The sequence below is a fragment of the Tachypleus tridentatus genome, chromosome 5 (genome assembly GCF_004210375.1).
Source record: "Tachypleus tridentatus isolate NWPU-2018 chromosome 5, ASM421037v1, whole genome shotgun sequence".
NCBI lineage: Eukaryota > Metazoa > Arthropoda > Merostomata > Xiphosura > Limulidae > Tachypleus > Tachypleus tridentatus.
This window is the reverse complement of record NC_134829.1, coordinates 5,971,458-5,988,810: the sequence shown is the minus strand read 5'-3', so window position 1 is coordinate 5,988,810 and position 17,353 is coordinate 5,971,458. Positions and strand designations below refer to the sequence as shown.

General features: G+C 37.5%; 1 protein-coding gene across 1 annotated transcript in view; it reads right to left on the bottom strand.

The window, feature by feature from the left end:
- Positions 1-10,952: 10,952 nt before the first annotated feature.
- LOC143250418 (trithorax group protein osa-like) overlaps positions 10,953-17,353 on the bottom strand; it is a 30,729-nt gene continuing 24,328 nt past the window's right edge. The window contains 4 exon segments of the mRNA XM_076500885.1: positions 10,953-13,187; positions 13,189-13,861; positions 13,863-14,186; positions 14,950-15,158. Of these exon segments, the coding sequence (XP_076357000.1) occupies positions 12,025-13,187; positions 13,189-13,861; positions 13,863-14,186; positions 14,950-15,158 (2,369 nt within the window). The 3' untranslated portion in view covers positions 10,953-12,024.

Below are 17,353 nucleotides of genomic sequence, written 5' to 3'. Positions count from 1 at the left end.
GTAATTATAGTCTGGAACCAGAACAAATAGTGAGAAGGGTGCGATACCAGAAACATAGTAACAAACAGTTAGTAATTATAGTCTGAAACCAGAACAAGTAGTGAGAAGGATGTGATACCAGAAACATAGTAACAAACAGTTAATAATTATAGTCTGGAACCAGAACAAGTAGTGAGAAGGATGCGATACCAGAAACATAGTAACAAACAGTTAATAATTATAGTCTGGAACCAGAACAAGTAGTGAGAAGGGTGCGATACCAGAAACATAGTAACAAACACTTAGTAATTATAGTCTGGAACCAGAACAAGTAGTGCGAAGGGTGCGATCCCAGAAACATAGTAACAAACACTTAGTAATTATAGTCTGGAACCAGAACAAGTAGTGCGAAGGGTGCGATACCAGAAACATAGTAACAAACACTTAGTAATTATAGTCTGGAACCAGAACAAATAGTGAGAAGGGTGCGATACCAGAAACATAGTAACAAACAGTTAGTAATTATAGTCTGGAACCAGAACAAATAGTGAGAAGGGTGCGATACCAGAAACATAGTAACAAACAGTTAGTAATTATTGTCTGGAACCAGAACAAGTAGTGAGAAGGGTGCGATACCAGAAACATAGTAACAAACAGTTAGTAATTATTGTCTGGAACCAGAACAAGTAGTGAGAAGGGTGCGATACCAGAAACATAGTAACAAACAGTTAGTAATTATAGTCTGGAACCAGAACAAGTAGTGAGAAGGATGCGATACCAGAAACATAGTAACAAACAGTTAGTAATTATAGTCTGGAACCAGAACAAGTAGTGAGAAGGATGCGATACCAGAAACATAGTAACAAACACTTAGTAATTATAGTCTGGAACCAGAACAAATAGTGAGAAGGGTGCGATACCAGAAACATATAACAAACACTTAGTAATTATAGTCTGGAACCAGAACAAATAGTGAGAAGGGTGCGATACCACAAATATAGTAACAAACAGTTAATAATTAGAGTCTGAAAACTGAAACATGGCACCAAATAGATAGTAAAGAGAATGTGACACTAGAAACCGCAACTTTGTAAAGTCCTGTGCCAAAATGGTAGCAACAAATAGATAGTAAGGAGGCTCTCGCACCAGAAAAATGACAACAAACTGGATATAAATAGAAGATAAGAAAAATGGGTCAGCTGTTGCAAATATCAACGAGAACAGAGTGGGAACTAACGCTAAGCGATTCCAGGGCCAAAAGAGAGTGAGGAAAATAGTACAATCTATATATTGCATTGCTTTTATATGATTCAGGACAAGAGAACTAGTGTACAACACGGCAATGAACAGATAAACTGTAGAAGGGATCCTGTTAGCAACTACTGAATCGCAACAAACCATGGCAGAGCCCAGAGAGTTGTCTGATTTCGAATGAACTGTATAAATGGGAAAGGAAAGATGGTTCAAAAGATGTTCATTAAAGTGAAAATGGTTCTTCTAATCGGGAGTATTCGCCTTCCTCAGATGACTCAAAGAAAGGTCACAGATGGGAATGATAATGAGCCATGGTGGGATCAGCTGATAAATGGAAACAGCAACATCATTCAAAGAAACACCCAACTCAGCCAGCTATGCCTGGATACGAAAGCTAAAGGGAAGAATGGTAGACTGTCTTTTCTTAAGAGCATTGCCCACTGAGAAAGGAAGAGACAACCCCAGGAGGGACGATGCGATGACAATCGAAATTTAATGGCATACTGCAGAGAAAGTTATAAGTGGCAGAGGTGAAGAGGAGGTTTGTAGGACTCTGTGTACACACTCTGGATTGAAGAAGCCCAGAAAGCTCCAGTGCAGAGTCAAAACCCCTGATAGAGAATGAGGTACAGCAACTTAAAGGCCAAAGTCCTGGCAGAACCATAGACCAGAGACCTATAGTCCAGTTTGGAGCAAATGAAGGCATGATAGATCTTTAACATAGAGCATTGATCCACTCCCAAGAGGTGGAAGAAAGAACTTGGAGGATATTCAGTGTCCTCGTACACTTGACACACAGTTCTTTGATGTGAGGAATTAAAGTTAGCTTGTAGCCAAGGACAGAACCCAAGATATTTTCTTCAAGGACCACAGGAAGAACATGAAGCTCAGGATCATAGTATATGGTCTTTTAGAAGCAAAATTGTATGCAATCAGTTTTAGAGAAAGAAAAATGTAAAACCGCTTGTTGTGGTCCATTTCACCAATTGGTTGAGGGGAGACTGGAGCTACCACTTCATAGTCCACAACTGATACAAGATATGGAAATCGTCGATATAGAGTTCATTTGTAACAATAGAAGAAAGTTGTGTGGTGATAGCATTAATCTTGGTAGTGAAAAGTAAGACCCTCAAAACACAGCTCTGAGAGTCTCTAAGTTCCTGTGGAAAATATTGGAAAAGTATCGAACCTACCCAGACTTGGAGTCGCCTGTCAAGTAAAAAGTTCCAGATAAGAATGGGTAAATGGCTATGCAAGCATATAGGAGTGAATGTTCCACAAAATGCCGTACTTTCAAGTAGTGTGATAAGCCTTCTAAGTTCACAGGAAGAAGATTTTTCCTCTTGAGAAAGGCTTCCCTAATATAGACTGAGTCAAATCAGGTAGTCCACAATGGATTACTGTCGACACAACTCCCACTGGGTGGATGGGAGGAGATTATTTGATTCGAGGAACCAAACTAGATAAGCATTAACCATCCTCTCTCAGATCTTACAGAAACAGCTAGTCAAGGCAACTGTATGATAGTTAGAAGGAATCTTGGCATCCTATTCTGACTCAGATAAAGGTGAACAATAACCCAGTGCCACATATCAAGAAAAACATCCTCTTGCCAAATAAACTGAAAAATAACCAGAAGAATAGCGAGAGGCAGAAGAGAAATAATGCAGCATCTCGTATTGAATATCATCCAGTCCAACTGATGAACTGCCAGACTGATTAAAAGCAAGCTTGAGTTCCATCAGTGTAAAGGGGTGATTATAGTCACAGAGACGATTGGCCCCAAAGGAAAGAGGCAATTGCTCTGCTCGAGATTTGACGGTTAAAAAGGCGGGAGAAAAACCGAAGGGCTAGATGCACTAAAAAAGCCGCGCTAAGTGTATCAGCAATGCACTGGACATTAGCAGCTTCCTGGCTATTGGAGAGTAAAATGGAAAGGAAACAGAAGGTATACTTCCCATTGGTCTTCCAAATCTTGTCCCATAGGATTTTGGAACTGATGGTAGAAGAGATGATAGTTGTGAACTTAATCCAAGTTTCCTTTTGGTTTTGATGTCTAACTGGCCGTGCACAGGCCTGCTAAAATGCAATCAGTTTGAAAAGTGGGATAATTGTAAAATATCCTAGGCCAGTTTATGAACCTTCAGTGCCTCCCTGGGAGGGAGGACTTCACCATGGATGAGGATCCCGTGGAAAACGTGTCGAGGTTTTAGGAATACACTGAGACAATATAATAAGTTACTGCTGCCACACATTTGTTTATCAATGGCAGACAAACGACAGCTGGAACAAGTTACAAGTAAAAAGGACCATTTGGCCTGCAAGACATGCGAGTCGAGTGGAATCGACCACGGCCAATCTCTCTCAAGACTCTAGGAAAATTATCACTGCCCCATGAGACATTTTCAGCCCTCCAAGAAAAATAAGACAAAAGTGAAGGAGAGCATATATAAGTCTGTGACAGTAAAGTCTGACAAGGTGCGTAAATATAAGTATGTGAACCAGTACTAAAGAGAGAAAGGATGTGATCTGAAAGCATATGCTCCATGAAACGACGTCTCTAATCAGTATCAATACCACCCCAAATAAGACTGTGCCCATTAAAGTCTCACAAGATTAAAAAGGGAGACAGTAAGTGTTCAACGAGAGTATCATCATGATCTGATTGATCATGAGTATCTCCAAGAGAGAAAAAACAGTGATGGTATGGCCCAAAGAAATACGAATGGCTATGGCCTCCAGAGGTGTATCAAGTGGTAAAGACGGGGTGGGCCCTCCATACCCTCATCTATCACATAAACTGACATTCTGGTATAAAGTAAACAGCTGAAAGGTTTTCTGTAAGGAAAGACACAGGATTATAGGAATGGATTAAGGCCTTAATATCATCAAGATTAGAATGGTGTGTTTGTATGTTTTTCTTGTAGGAAAGCCACACTGGGCTGTCTGCTGAGGGGAATCAAATCCATTATTTTAGCATTGCAAATCTGAAGACTTCTTGTTATCCCAGCAAGGAACACGTTAGAATGAAAACGTCGACAATTCCACTGCATCAAAATGTCTGTTTTACTTAGGTAAAGGAGAACCCTTCAGTTTGCGACAAAGTTTTTTTATTATAAAGAGGTCTGTCGACCATCATGAATTATATCCTAGGCCTAGTGAGCAGGTCTTTATCAGGAGAAGCAGATTCCAGCGACTGAGAATAGAATCGTTCTAAATTTTGAGGTTGAAGAAGGTAGCCTTCTGACGTCAGAAGCTAGGGCAAATGGAAATGGGCTAAGGCAGTCACTGGAAGGAATGGTGGGCGCAGAGACAGAAGTAGATGATGACTTGTCAACTTGTTTATTCATAGAGATAAAAAGACTCTGTATGGTTCAAAAACAACATTGTTGGAGGCACAGGAAGACCTGATTGCAGTCCCACTCTAGCAGTGGAAGGTAATGCAGAAGTATACACTGCTGGCCAAAATCTTAAGAACAATGAACATAAAGAAAAAATATGCATTTTGCGTTGTTAAACTCAATCATTTATTTGAGTAGAGCTTCGAAAGATGGAAATAAGAAAATGGAAAATAAAAAAAACGTTTTTAGCATTTAATAGGGAAAATGTGAACACTATGAAATTAGCCTAAATACTAGCTGGTCAAAAATTTAAAACCATACTGAAACGAAGCGTTAATTGGTAAACACGTAACGAAATTTAGTCATTTGTGTTCAAGCATTAGCGTTGTCAACATCTCCCACTGACATCTCCTGTGTTACCTTGGGTAAAAACATGGCAAAGGCTAAAAAGTTGACAGAGTTTGTACGTGACAGAATTGTTGAGCTACAAAAAGCAAGGTCTCCCTCAATGTGCCATTGCTGGTGAGATTGGGCGTAGTAAAACTGTTGTTGCAAATTTCTTAAAAGACTCTGAGGGATACAGAACGAGAATTTCAAGTGGTCGGCCAAAGGAAATTTCGCCGGCGTTGAGCAGGAGGATAGACGGGTTGTCCAGCAAGACACCAGCCGATCGTCGAACCAGATTAAGGCCCTTACGGACGTAGAATGCAGCTCAAGAACAATAAGAGGGCAACTACGAGAGAAAGGCTTTTAAAGCCGTAAACGTCTTCAAAGGCCACGCCTTCTTCCAATCTACAAAACATTTCGGGTAAACTTTGCTGAGAAGCACCAAACATGGGACGTAGTAAAGTGGAAAGTTTTATCCTCTGATGAGAAAAAAATTTAACATGGATGTGTCAGATTGGCTTCCAATGTTACTGGCACGATAAGGATATCCAACTGGAGACATTTTCTACACGAGACAGTGGAGGAGGTTCCATCATGATCTGAGGTGCTTTCTCCTTCCAAAGAACAATGGAGCTTCAGGTTATACAGGGGTGTCAAACAGCAGCTGGCTACATTGGGATGTTGAAAAGGGCATCCTTGTTGACTGAAAGGCCTCGCTTGTGTGGAAATGACTGGATCTTTCAGCAGGACAATGCTGCAATCCACAATGCCAGCAGGACAAAGGACTTTTTCATGACATATAACGTGATTCTTTTGGACCATCCAGCGTCTGCCCAAAGTGAACCCCACTGAAAATGTTTGGGGGTGGATGGCAAGGGAAATCTATAGAAATGGACGTCAATTCCAAAAAGTGCATGATCTTCGTTAAGCCATCTTCACCACTTGGAATAACATTCCAGCCAAACATTTCTTCTGCAAACGCTTATATCGACCATGCCAAAGCGAATGTTTGCAGTTATTCGCAATGACGGCCGTGCAACTCACTACTGAGATTTCTTGTTGGGCATTTCCTACCTTGTTTTGGACTTCTTTTTGGTATGGTCTTTAACCTTTGACCATATTTAGGCTTATTCCATAGTGTTCACATTTTCCCTATTAAATGCTAAAGTTTTTTTTTATTTTTATTTTCCCTTTTCATCTTTCGGAGCTCTACTCAAATAAGTGGTTGAGTCTAACAACGCAAAATGCATATTTTTTATTTATGTTCATTGGCCTTAAGATTTTGGCCAGCAGTGTATGTCTGAAAGGAAGATGAGGACGTTAACTTCCGAGCCTCTGGGTACGAAATGTTGCAAATGATTTTAAACACTGTACCTCTTTTTCCTTAGGACATGAACAAAAGTAAGAGAGGCGAAAGCCACTACAGTTTAGACAGTGGGATTTCAGTTCATACTCGTAGGCTTCATGGTTTCTGCCACCATAACCAGCACACGTCAAACAACCACAACATGATGCTTTAGACTGTCGGAACTGCTGACACTGTTAACATCAGAAAGGAACGTATAACCATACTTAACACTTCAGATAACTTGCCCTGATAAAGGCAGGTGGCCGTGGCGACATAAACGTCAAAATTAAGAGACTGGTTGGCAGCATAATTCTGTCTTTTCGAGTGGATATGTGGTGCACAAGAGAAACGCTCTGGCTGGAGAAACCATAGAGAATCTTTTCAAAGGTTCTTGTTCTTCAAATCCCTCTCAACATTAATTTCTCGTGAGGAATTCAAAGTAACGTGGGGAGTAACATCAGTGGGTATATCCCCAAATCTCCGAATTCAGGAGTTCATTGTGTTTTAGAGTAGATGTTTCCAGAATGAAGCTTCTTGATGTACAGTGGAGAGCCAGCCTAAGCCCTTTTGAGTAAAAAAGGAAGACATTTGCCCTAAACGTTTGTCTGTCGAAGAAACGAGATAAAGGTGCAGAATGGCTTGGAGACCAGTCATCAAGACGTGTTCGTTTACGAAGTAGCTGTTTCTTAATCCAGTCCCCATCCACCAAGGTGCCCAATGAGGGACTACAATGTCAAACGAAGACATTGCAGCTACGACAAGGTTTCTTGGGCACCAAACCAAAACACCAGCATCAGAAATAATGTCTACAACACCCACTGAGAATGCCTAACTCAGGTACTTAATTGACCCGACCCCAGCAGGACTAGCCAACTGATCATGAGGGCTACCTATCTAAAGGAATTCAAGGCCAAAGTGGTGTGTTGGGATTGGACTCATCAACCACCAGGATCTTCTCCCTTTCACGTGTCGCCATGCAGGGCAAACATGTGGGTGGATGTTCAGAACCCTGAGGATGCAAAATAAAAAAAAAAACCTTCTCTGGGAGGTCCCATTACCACGTACAGACATTCACACCAAGGGCTGTGACAAACAGTAATGATAATCTGGAAACAGAAGAAGGCAAGAAATGGTTCGTGAGAATTTCTGGCAGCAGAAACATGAAGATAAACAGACAGAAATGATATCAATAGTTAGTAAGGAAAAACTAACACCATAAATATAGTGACAAGCAATTAATAAAAAAAAAGTAACACAGCGAGAAAAGGCTAACAAGAGCAGACTGGCACCAGCAAAATGGCGACAGTTGTATAGTAAAGAGAATCTGGCACGCCAACATAGTAACAAAAGATTAGAAAAGAAAGTGTGACACCAGTAACATAGTAACAAAGAGAATGGAAAGTTTGAAACAAAATTGTCGAAACAAACAACAAGTAAGAAGAGTCTGGCACTAAAAACTTAGTAAGGAAGGCCTGACATGATAATAGAAAGGAGAATCTGCCACCAGACACAGTAACAAACATCGACTAAGGAGAGCCTGATACCAAAACATCTAGTAAGGAGAGTCTGGCACTAAAAACATAGTAAGGAAGGCCTGACATAACAAATAGAAAGTAGAATCTGCCACCAGACACAGTACCAAACATCTACTAAAGACAGCCTGATACCAAAAACCTAGTAAGGAGAGTCTGGCTCTTAAAACTTAGTAAGGAAGGCCTGACATGACAAATAGAAAGGAGAATCTGCCTCCAGACACAGTAACAAACATCTACTAAAGACAGCCTGATACCAAAAACCTAGTAAGGAGAGTCTGGCTCTTAAAACTTAGTAAGGAAGGCCTGACATGACAAATAGAAAGGAGAATCTGCCTCCAGACACAGTAACAAACATCTACTAAGACAGCCTGATACCAAAAAACCTAGTAAGGAGAGTCTGGCTCTTAAAACTTAGTAAGGAAGGCCTGACATGACAAATAGAAAGGAGAATCTGCCTCCAGACACAGTACCAAACATCTACTAAAGACAGCCTGATACCAAAAACCTAGTAAGGAGAGTCTGGCTCTTAAAACTTAGTAAGGAAGGCCTGACATGACAAATAGAAAGGAGAATCTGCCTCCAGACACAGTAACAAACATCTACTAAAGACAGCCTGATACCAAAAACCTAGTAAGGAGAGTCTGGCTCTTAAAACTTAGTAAGGAAGGCCTGACATGACAAATAGAAAGGAGAATCTGCCTCCAGACACAGTAACAAACATCTACTAAGGACAGCCTGATACCAAAAACATTTAGTAAGGAGATTCTGGTAGAAAGAACTGTTAAAAGTTTACTATTTCTTTATGGGAAGATGTTTCACTAAATTCGTAAGACCGTCAAACTTGAATTATTAATAAAATACTTGTTTAATGATAAAACTTGGTTATATATTCTTTGTTTCGTATAATTAAATAGTTTATTAGTGAATACATCAAAAACCAAATGTTGCTCATTTGTCAAAAATGGCAAAATGACGTTAAGTTTAAGTAAAATAATAAGTGAGTGATATTAATGTAAATTAACATTGAAATAGTAATACCAATGTTAGTTTTTAGGTTGTGTACAAAATTTGTGAAAAATTGAAAGTTCTTATGGCTTGCGTACATCAATTTTTATTGACAAAACTAATCTTAACACTGCTGAGAAGTCATATGTATTATAAAATTCGTTACAAGGTTATGTTTCGTATTTAAAATTTAAGTAGTTTGGTTTGTTTTGAATTTCATACAAAGCTATACGAAGGCTATCTGTCCCTAATTTAGCAGTATAAGACTAGAGGGAAGGCAGCTAGTCATCACCACCCACCGCCAACACTTTTACCAACGAACAGTGCAATTGATTTTCTCATTATAATGCCCCCATCACTGAAAGGGCGAGCATGTTTAATGTGATGGGGATTCAAACCTGCGACCCTCAGATTATCAGTCGAGTGCCTTAACCACCTAGCCATGTGTGTGGAGAAAATGATATATTGATAATCAGTGAATGTACGAGATTAAAATAACATGATCAGGTTATTACATTTTGCTATTAAGTGTTGCTACTCTACAGTACGTTATCTTATTGTTCCGTGGAATATTACCTATTAAAGCCATACTACAGGAAAAGCTTCTACCAGGGGTTATAACCAACGCTGATGACATTATGTAACTCAAATTTTGTTCCTGGATAGTATGTGTTATTACAGTATGTAACACAAGCTTTGTTCCTGGATAGTATGTGTTATTACAGTATGTAACACAAGTTTTGTTCCTGGATAGTATGTGTTATTACACTATGTAACACAAGTTTTGTTCCTGGATGGTATGTGATATTACACTATGTAACACAAGTTTTGTTCCTGGATGGTATGTGTTATTACACTATGTAACACAAGTTTTGTTCCTGGATAGTATGTGTTATTACACGATGTAACACAAGTTTTGTTCCTGGATAGTATGTGTTATTACACGATGTAACACAAGTTTTGTTCCTGGATAGTATGTGTTATTTCTTAATTGGTTATGTTGTAAAAGTACAGAAAATGGCCATTATTCCCTTCAAACTTTGCTTTTGTGACCAGAATAATGAAATTTAGAAATTAACCTATTTTCTATGTAAAAATGGGCAAATTTGCACAATTTCATTTACATGAGGTCTGAATAAAACAACATATGAATCAAAATTTACATGTATTTATACTAAAGTTAAACAAAAAAGTTTAGAAGTGAGTAGTTTTCTTTCTAGTTTTGCGGCTGTAATGTAAATCACTTTCACGTATCAACACTCAAATATAGTCTCCCACTTGTTAATTTACTAATAATTGTACATGTATGCCTAACTCGTTTGTAGGTTGAAGGTTTCTCAGTGTAAACATGACCAGTTGTCTCTCACATGTGCCAAGTTGTTCTCTCTAAAAGTGCATAATAATTTAACTGAATCTCACAGCTGTTTAACAATGATTAAAGCAGTAATCATACTGTCTAGTGATTGCCTTCATACTTGAAAATTTAAAATGCTCTCACAACATAAATATTTACATTTTCAATACAGCAATTTTCTAGTTTGTTTTGTTTTCAAAAAGTACTAGGTAGTAGTAGTCATAAAACTAATTTAATGGATATTTTAAGGGTTTTTAGATGGCACCAGAACAATGATGCAAGAGATCTGTAGAGCTTTGATGTACCATAAATATAGAAAATAAAAATACAATTGTTAGCAGGTCAGTTACAGAGTCTGAATATAATGCTGTCAAGATAAAAACATAACTGTTTTTCAAATTATATTTTCAATCAAATATATGTGTAGTTAAGTCTTGTAATAATTTAAAGTATAGTTAACCAACGAATCTGCTGAAAGAAATACAAACTCGAAAAATGAACTCTGTAGTTTCCTTTATCTGATAATTGCAAGAAAAAATGTCTTTATATAAATTATAGTAAGCAAGACGTCCATATCTATAGAAACCTTTCACGAGGACTGTATGAATATTATAAAATCGAGGTTTACCTATCACCGAATTAATGGACGATATCTCATTAAACAGGGTTAATTTGTTGCTTCTGCTATTTACTGTAATTCTTATGAAGGGTTTGAACTTTGATTGTCGTCAAAAACAAAACAACTAAAGTGAAGAATGTATACTGTACATTTATTTGTAATTTTTCATCAAACATATACATAGTATAAAGCTTCTGTACTCGTTCATACCAATATCAAAGGACTAAAGAGGAAAAGGTCATACTTGACTCTGAAATTTCTAAGCAAAGAATGTAATCACTGCCACGTGATGTTTTACGGTGGAGAGATAGAATGAACATGAGGCGATCACTTGTTCCGGTTCGAGTCACTGTATCTGATCCTGAACCTTACATACATACACATACGTACATACACAAAAATGCTACACATGTACAGAGCAATCATGAGCACGTGCAATCATGAGCACGTTTTTTCACGAACATACCTAAATAATTTCTGCCCAAAATTCCAGTCATCAAATTAACTAATTGTTGTTGCGGACTTTGGGAAATGACTTTCCTCGCAAGTGTTGTTTAACTGGTATTTGGAAATCCAAGTCATTGAATAAGATTCAAGCAATTCTTTAATTATGAGACAGAAAAAAAAACAAAAAACAACCGAAAACTGTGTGGGTTATTTTTATACCAGAGTAAAATCTACTTTAAAATTACAATGAAGAACAGTATTTCTCTGCTGTAATACGTGTTACCTTCACTACTTCCATTTGTAAGAGATATCAGAGACCAAGTCATTATCTTTCTGCTGTTATTGAAATAGATAATTCATTGTGCTGCTGAACAAACGTTTATCAGTAACTGTTCTTCACATGAGATTGCCTACGATATATAGTAATACAACGTTTTTTTCTTAACGAATGTATACATACAAGAACCAGTGCAAAATAAAAATATCTAGCAATAAATACAAGTGGCTTATGTACCTCCACAACCAATATAATGGCTTCAGGATTCAGGTTTGAGTCTTTACGATCTCTACATCTTGGCATTTCCATGTTTAATTGTCTGGGAGGGGCCACATTAAGAATTCTGCAACACAGTATTCTGTTTTAAGTTGGTTTTTTTTGGCCCCAGACCACAGAATCATTGCACCAGTCAGGAAGAGATGTGGCTGAAAAAAAGTCTCATGGTGAAATTTGAAAACAAAGCTCCTAGAAAGTTTCACTACAAAACTGTTGAACCTACAGAGTTTGTGTCACTACTGGTTTCACAGTTCTGTGAACATTCGTACAACACATCAGCAATAATTGATGCAACCCCCTGGTCCAGAATCTGAGACATCACCAAGTTCAGAAGCCTCTGCTGATGTTGCACAAAGAGACGCTGGTTTTCTGGCACACGAGAGAGACAACGTAACGTGAAGGCTGCACAACGTACCTTCTCTAAGGTTGTTCCCATGAGTTCTGGATTTTCACGTAAGGCATTAATGCCCTGGATGTTAGCAACCTGAAGAGCACTCTGTTCTGCTTGTTCTACAAATATCAACAGGTTGGAGATGCAACAGCTTTGCAAAGCAATAGCCTTTGCAATACCGTCATCAGCTTGAGCAAAGCTCGAAAGAATTACCAAAGAAAATTCCCGCAACACCTGGTCCTTGTTACGATTGAGCGACTGGGCTAAAAATGAGAACAGTTTCTCAATTCGACTCCAAGGAGGAGTAGCAAGGAGTAGATCGACGTTACTATCATGAATGGAAAGCTTACAGAGGGCTTCAAGGGACAGACGTTGAGGAGACAGGACGGAGTATACTGGTTGTGTTGGAAAAGGGTCCTGGGCATAAGAGGATGGACAAATTGCCCAGTGAAGCAAACCATCCAGAATTGGAAGGCTGATCTCTTCTGGAAAAGGTGCAAGATCCAACTGACCAGCGATGTTAGCTAGAGTTACAAGTGTGTTTTCTCTAAGTAAATGAAGCATATCCCACCACCACTCTTGTTCACCATTTAAGCTACTGCAAGAATCTGTCACAGAAAAAGTGTCCGTCTCATCTTCACGGTCATAATGTTGTTGTGATGGCTTGCGATTTAGGTGGATATGATGCAGCAGTAGAAGTTTTCCAATAATTAGAAGAAATCCAGCATGTTTGGACATTTCAGAATCATTTCCTGGCACAAATGAGAGGTTTCTAATGAAAGTCGAAAGACATAAACACCGACGAGACAAACTCTCCTGCCCATCTCTCACTAGACAGAGCGATGGTTCATCTCGGTCATAGGTTTCTTTTTCTAAGTCACAGTCGTCGGGATGTCGTTTTCGAGGTAATAAAGAACAACGTATTCTCAAGCTCTGCTCTTCTGCTGTGCTACTATTATCGTTCTTATTTTCCATATCTTCTTTGGGTTTGAAAGCTTGTTTTTTCCTCTTTAACAACTACTTCCTTTTCCATACATTCACAGTTACTGTTGACATCAATTTGATCCAGGTTACAACACTGTTCAGAATGTTTACTGACAGTAACAGGTGCTCCCTTTAACTCACACAATTTGAAATTATCTTTTATCACAGGTTCGTTTTCACAACGCTCAGCAGTCAAGGTTTCGTGATCTATATTCTGCCGAACACAAACAGGTTTACCCCTGAAGCTTTGTTCGTCTTCTTCTTTCAGAGCAGTGGAATTTTTCTCATCCATTACTTTCACAAAACTTACATAGCTTTCCATATTTTCTAAGTGAGTCTGGATATGATGAGTAGTGTCTCCACCACCACACTTCCAATGGTCAACACCACTCTCAAACCCTTCATGGAAGTCCCACTTCTTTTCCGAGTCTGTAAGAAAGAGAGCATCATCTTGTTTGCTTCCCACTGTTTTTCCACATCTTGTTTTCTCTGTATAATTTTCACTTTTTAATACAGACAATTTATCTTTTGTGTTGTCATCTTCTTTCTCGTTTTCTTCAGAACTGACCTTAAAGGGTACAAACATGCAGTTTTTTATTTCAGTTTCTGAGCTAATAGACACACTACGCTCATATCCAACTTCCAGCTCATTACCAAGACCAAAAAATGAGAGACAAACAGCGACGGTAATGCTCCAATAACACTTCTAAAAGACCAGGAAGATGACCGAGTCCAAAGTAGAGCATACAGTTGTCATCACAAATCAACACTGAAAGGACATCTAATGCCCAGGTACTTTCAACTAAAAGTCCAGACTTTAAAGACATCATGACTCTCCAGGGATCCACGGGACTCACATCTTTAGCAGTGATGCGTCTCCTTTTAGTGAGGATTGGTAGCACTCCTTCCACGGTGTTACATGGAAAGATTGTTTCCTTTTTCAGAGTTGGATAAGGATAATGATTGGCCTGGCTTGTTCCTGGGTATGGCTAAACAAAGGATAAAGAAAAAGTGGGTATTGAGTCTCATTTCAAACAATTCAGAAAACTTAAATTTGATAAAAAAAAAGTAATATATAACTTCCCATTCCAGATACTTATATCTTAAGAAAACTGTTGACAGCCATTTTGTGAACTCACGATTTCCTCATATAATTGATTTTTGTTAAGTGTTAAACTACATGGGCTATCCCTGTTGGGCTTACTACAAGGATCAGAACCCAATTTTCAACATTATAAGCCCTCAGAGGTAGCCCTAAGATTAACAATAAGACATTGATGGGTGAAAAGGTATTATTGGCTCTACACATAAAAATTTATTTTTAAAATAAGACATTCATTTGTTTTAATTTTTATTTTCTCAAATTCATTTCTATACTGGAAATGTGTAAAACTAAAAAAGTGAACATGAAAATATATTTTTATGTCCTACTTTATTTTGAATTTTTTAAAAAAACAGTCTCTTATAAAATCAAAATATGCTAGCAATTCATTGTTAAAAACATCTGACATTATTTGTTTCCAACAAGGGTGGTGGCCTTTCAAACAGTTTCCCTTCAGATGTTGTAGAGGCAGTAAGTGTAAGAAAACATTTTATAATTATAAAAGTGATAAGGGCTGACTTTAAAAAAAGTTATATTTATTTCATAGTTTTAATCTATTTTAGAGGATGGAACAGCCAAGAAGGACCAACAGGTCCCAAAATGTTATGTTCAACGGTTACACTTGAGTCAACTTTCAAGAAACAGCTTACTGGTATTCTTTTGTTTGGAAAACACATCCTATCTTGTCCATACTGTATTTTGTTTGGCATGTTCACTGATGAGTAGCCTGTAGTTGTAGGATAAGCAGACATCTTCCAAGTAGTGGAGCCTGTTGGGGATCCACTCACCCCCTGAGGTCCATCCCAACCCTCTCGACGGGCTGGTGGATACTGCTGGTAATTACCATCTCTTGGCCAGCCTTGATAACAAAATAAAAATCTTAACATACGACAATTTACATGAAAAATTAAATAAATATGTTATTTTTGCTGTGTGACAATGAACATGTTCAGTAATTATGTCTTCAGTTCTGTGTATCTCTTTCACAACACAGTAATATCTGGCTACACTAAACACCGATGAAGTTCACATAATCTATTGCAATGAGTATTCTTTACTCTGCATGACACAAAGTTTTAATGTCTTACATTCAAAATTGAATTTAACTACTTTATGTTATACTGATTATATAAGTATGAAGTTCTTAATTCTATATTTTATAAATGACACATCTTCCGTAGGTATCTTCTGTTCCATCTTTTATCTACCACACCTCCAGTAACTACGGTGTTAAATGAACATTACTCACTACAATATTGTCATTACAGAGCTACCAAATAGAATACCAGACCCCTCGTGCCACATCTTGTCTTTCAGAATTTAATAGTTTTATCTTACAATTAATTATATATTTTACAGAGCTACCAAATAGAATACCAGACCCCTCGTGCCACATCTTCTCTTTCAGAATTTAATAGTTTTATCTTACAATTAATTATATATTTTACAGAGCTACCAAATAGAATACCAGACCCTCGTTGCCACATCTTCTCTTTCAGAATTTAATAGTTTTATCTTACAATTAATTATATATTTTACAGAGCTACCAAATAGAATACCAGACCCTCGTGCCACATCTTCTCTTTCAGAATTTAATAGTTTTATCTTACAATTAATTATATGTTTTACAGAGCTACCAAATAGAATACCAGACCCTCGTACCACATCTTCTCTTTCAGAATTTAATAGTTTTATCTTACAATTAATTATATATTTTACAGAGCTACCAAATAGAATACCAGACCCCTCGTGCCACATCTTCTCTTTCAGAATTTAATAGTTTTATCTTACAATTAATTATATATTTTACAGAGCTACCAAATAGAATACCAGACCCCTCGTGCCACATCTTCTCTTTCAGAATTTAATAGTTTTATCTTACAATTAATTATATATTTTACAGAGCTACCAAATAGAATACCAGACCCCTCGTGCCACATCTTCTCTTTCAGAATTTAATAGTTTTATCTTACAATTAATTATATATTTTACAGAGCTACCAAATAGAATACCAGACCCCTCGTGCCACATCTTGTCTTTCAGAATTTAATAGTTTTATCTTACAATTAATTATATATTTTACAGAGCTACCAAATAGAATACCAGACCCCTCGTGTCACATCTTGTCTTTCAGAATTTAATAGTTTTATCTTACAATTAATTATATATTTTACAGAGCTACCAAATAGAATACCAGACCCCTCGTGCCACATCTTGTCTTTCAGAATTTAATAGTTTTATCTTACAATTAATTATATATTTTACTGAGCTACCAAATAGAATACCAGACCCCTCGTGCCACATCTTGTCTTTCAGAATTTAATAGTTTTATCTTACAATTAATTATATATTTTCTCTTACCAAAAGAAAGCCAATGTTTTCACCTACCATTGTGTTCTCAAAAGTTAGTAACCAACTTATATCTAATACAACTTTGATTACCAGAGGAATCACACAGATAACTGAAATACTACCATTAGTATTAAAAAAAGGTACGTTTAAATGTCGTTGACAGCAAAAATCAATACCCGGGTAAGTACTCTAATTTTTGTTTTTCATGTTTATTGTTATAAAAGTAACTAATACTAAAAATATTTCATGAAGCCCACATGAGAGCAGCTTCGAATAGCTCTTGAGTAAGGTAATCTGATAGCATAACATGAGCTGCACATTCCCCAAGTGGTTTACAATTTATAATACCATGGATAGCAGTAAGACATAGCGCAAAAGACAATTATAAATAGATGTTACTGTTAGCAATTTAAAGCTACTTAAAATAAACGAATGTACTTTCACGTTACATTTGAAGTCATTCTAGAAAGGAAAAAAGCATGTAATTTGGGTTTATTTTGACTTTTTATGGTGTGTGTTTTCTTATAACAAAGCCACATTGTGATATCTGCTGAGTCCACCGAGGGGAATCAAACCCATACTTTTAGCATTGTAAGTCCATAGATTTACTGCTGTTCCAGCAGGTGACTTTTTTTTTTATGATTACATGGTAAGTCAAATTGATCAGCCATGTATAGAGTTAAGGCAGAGAAAAATAACAGA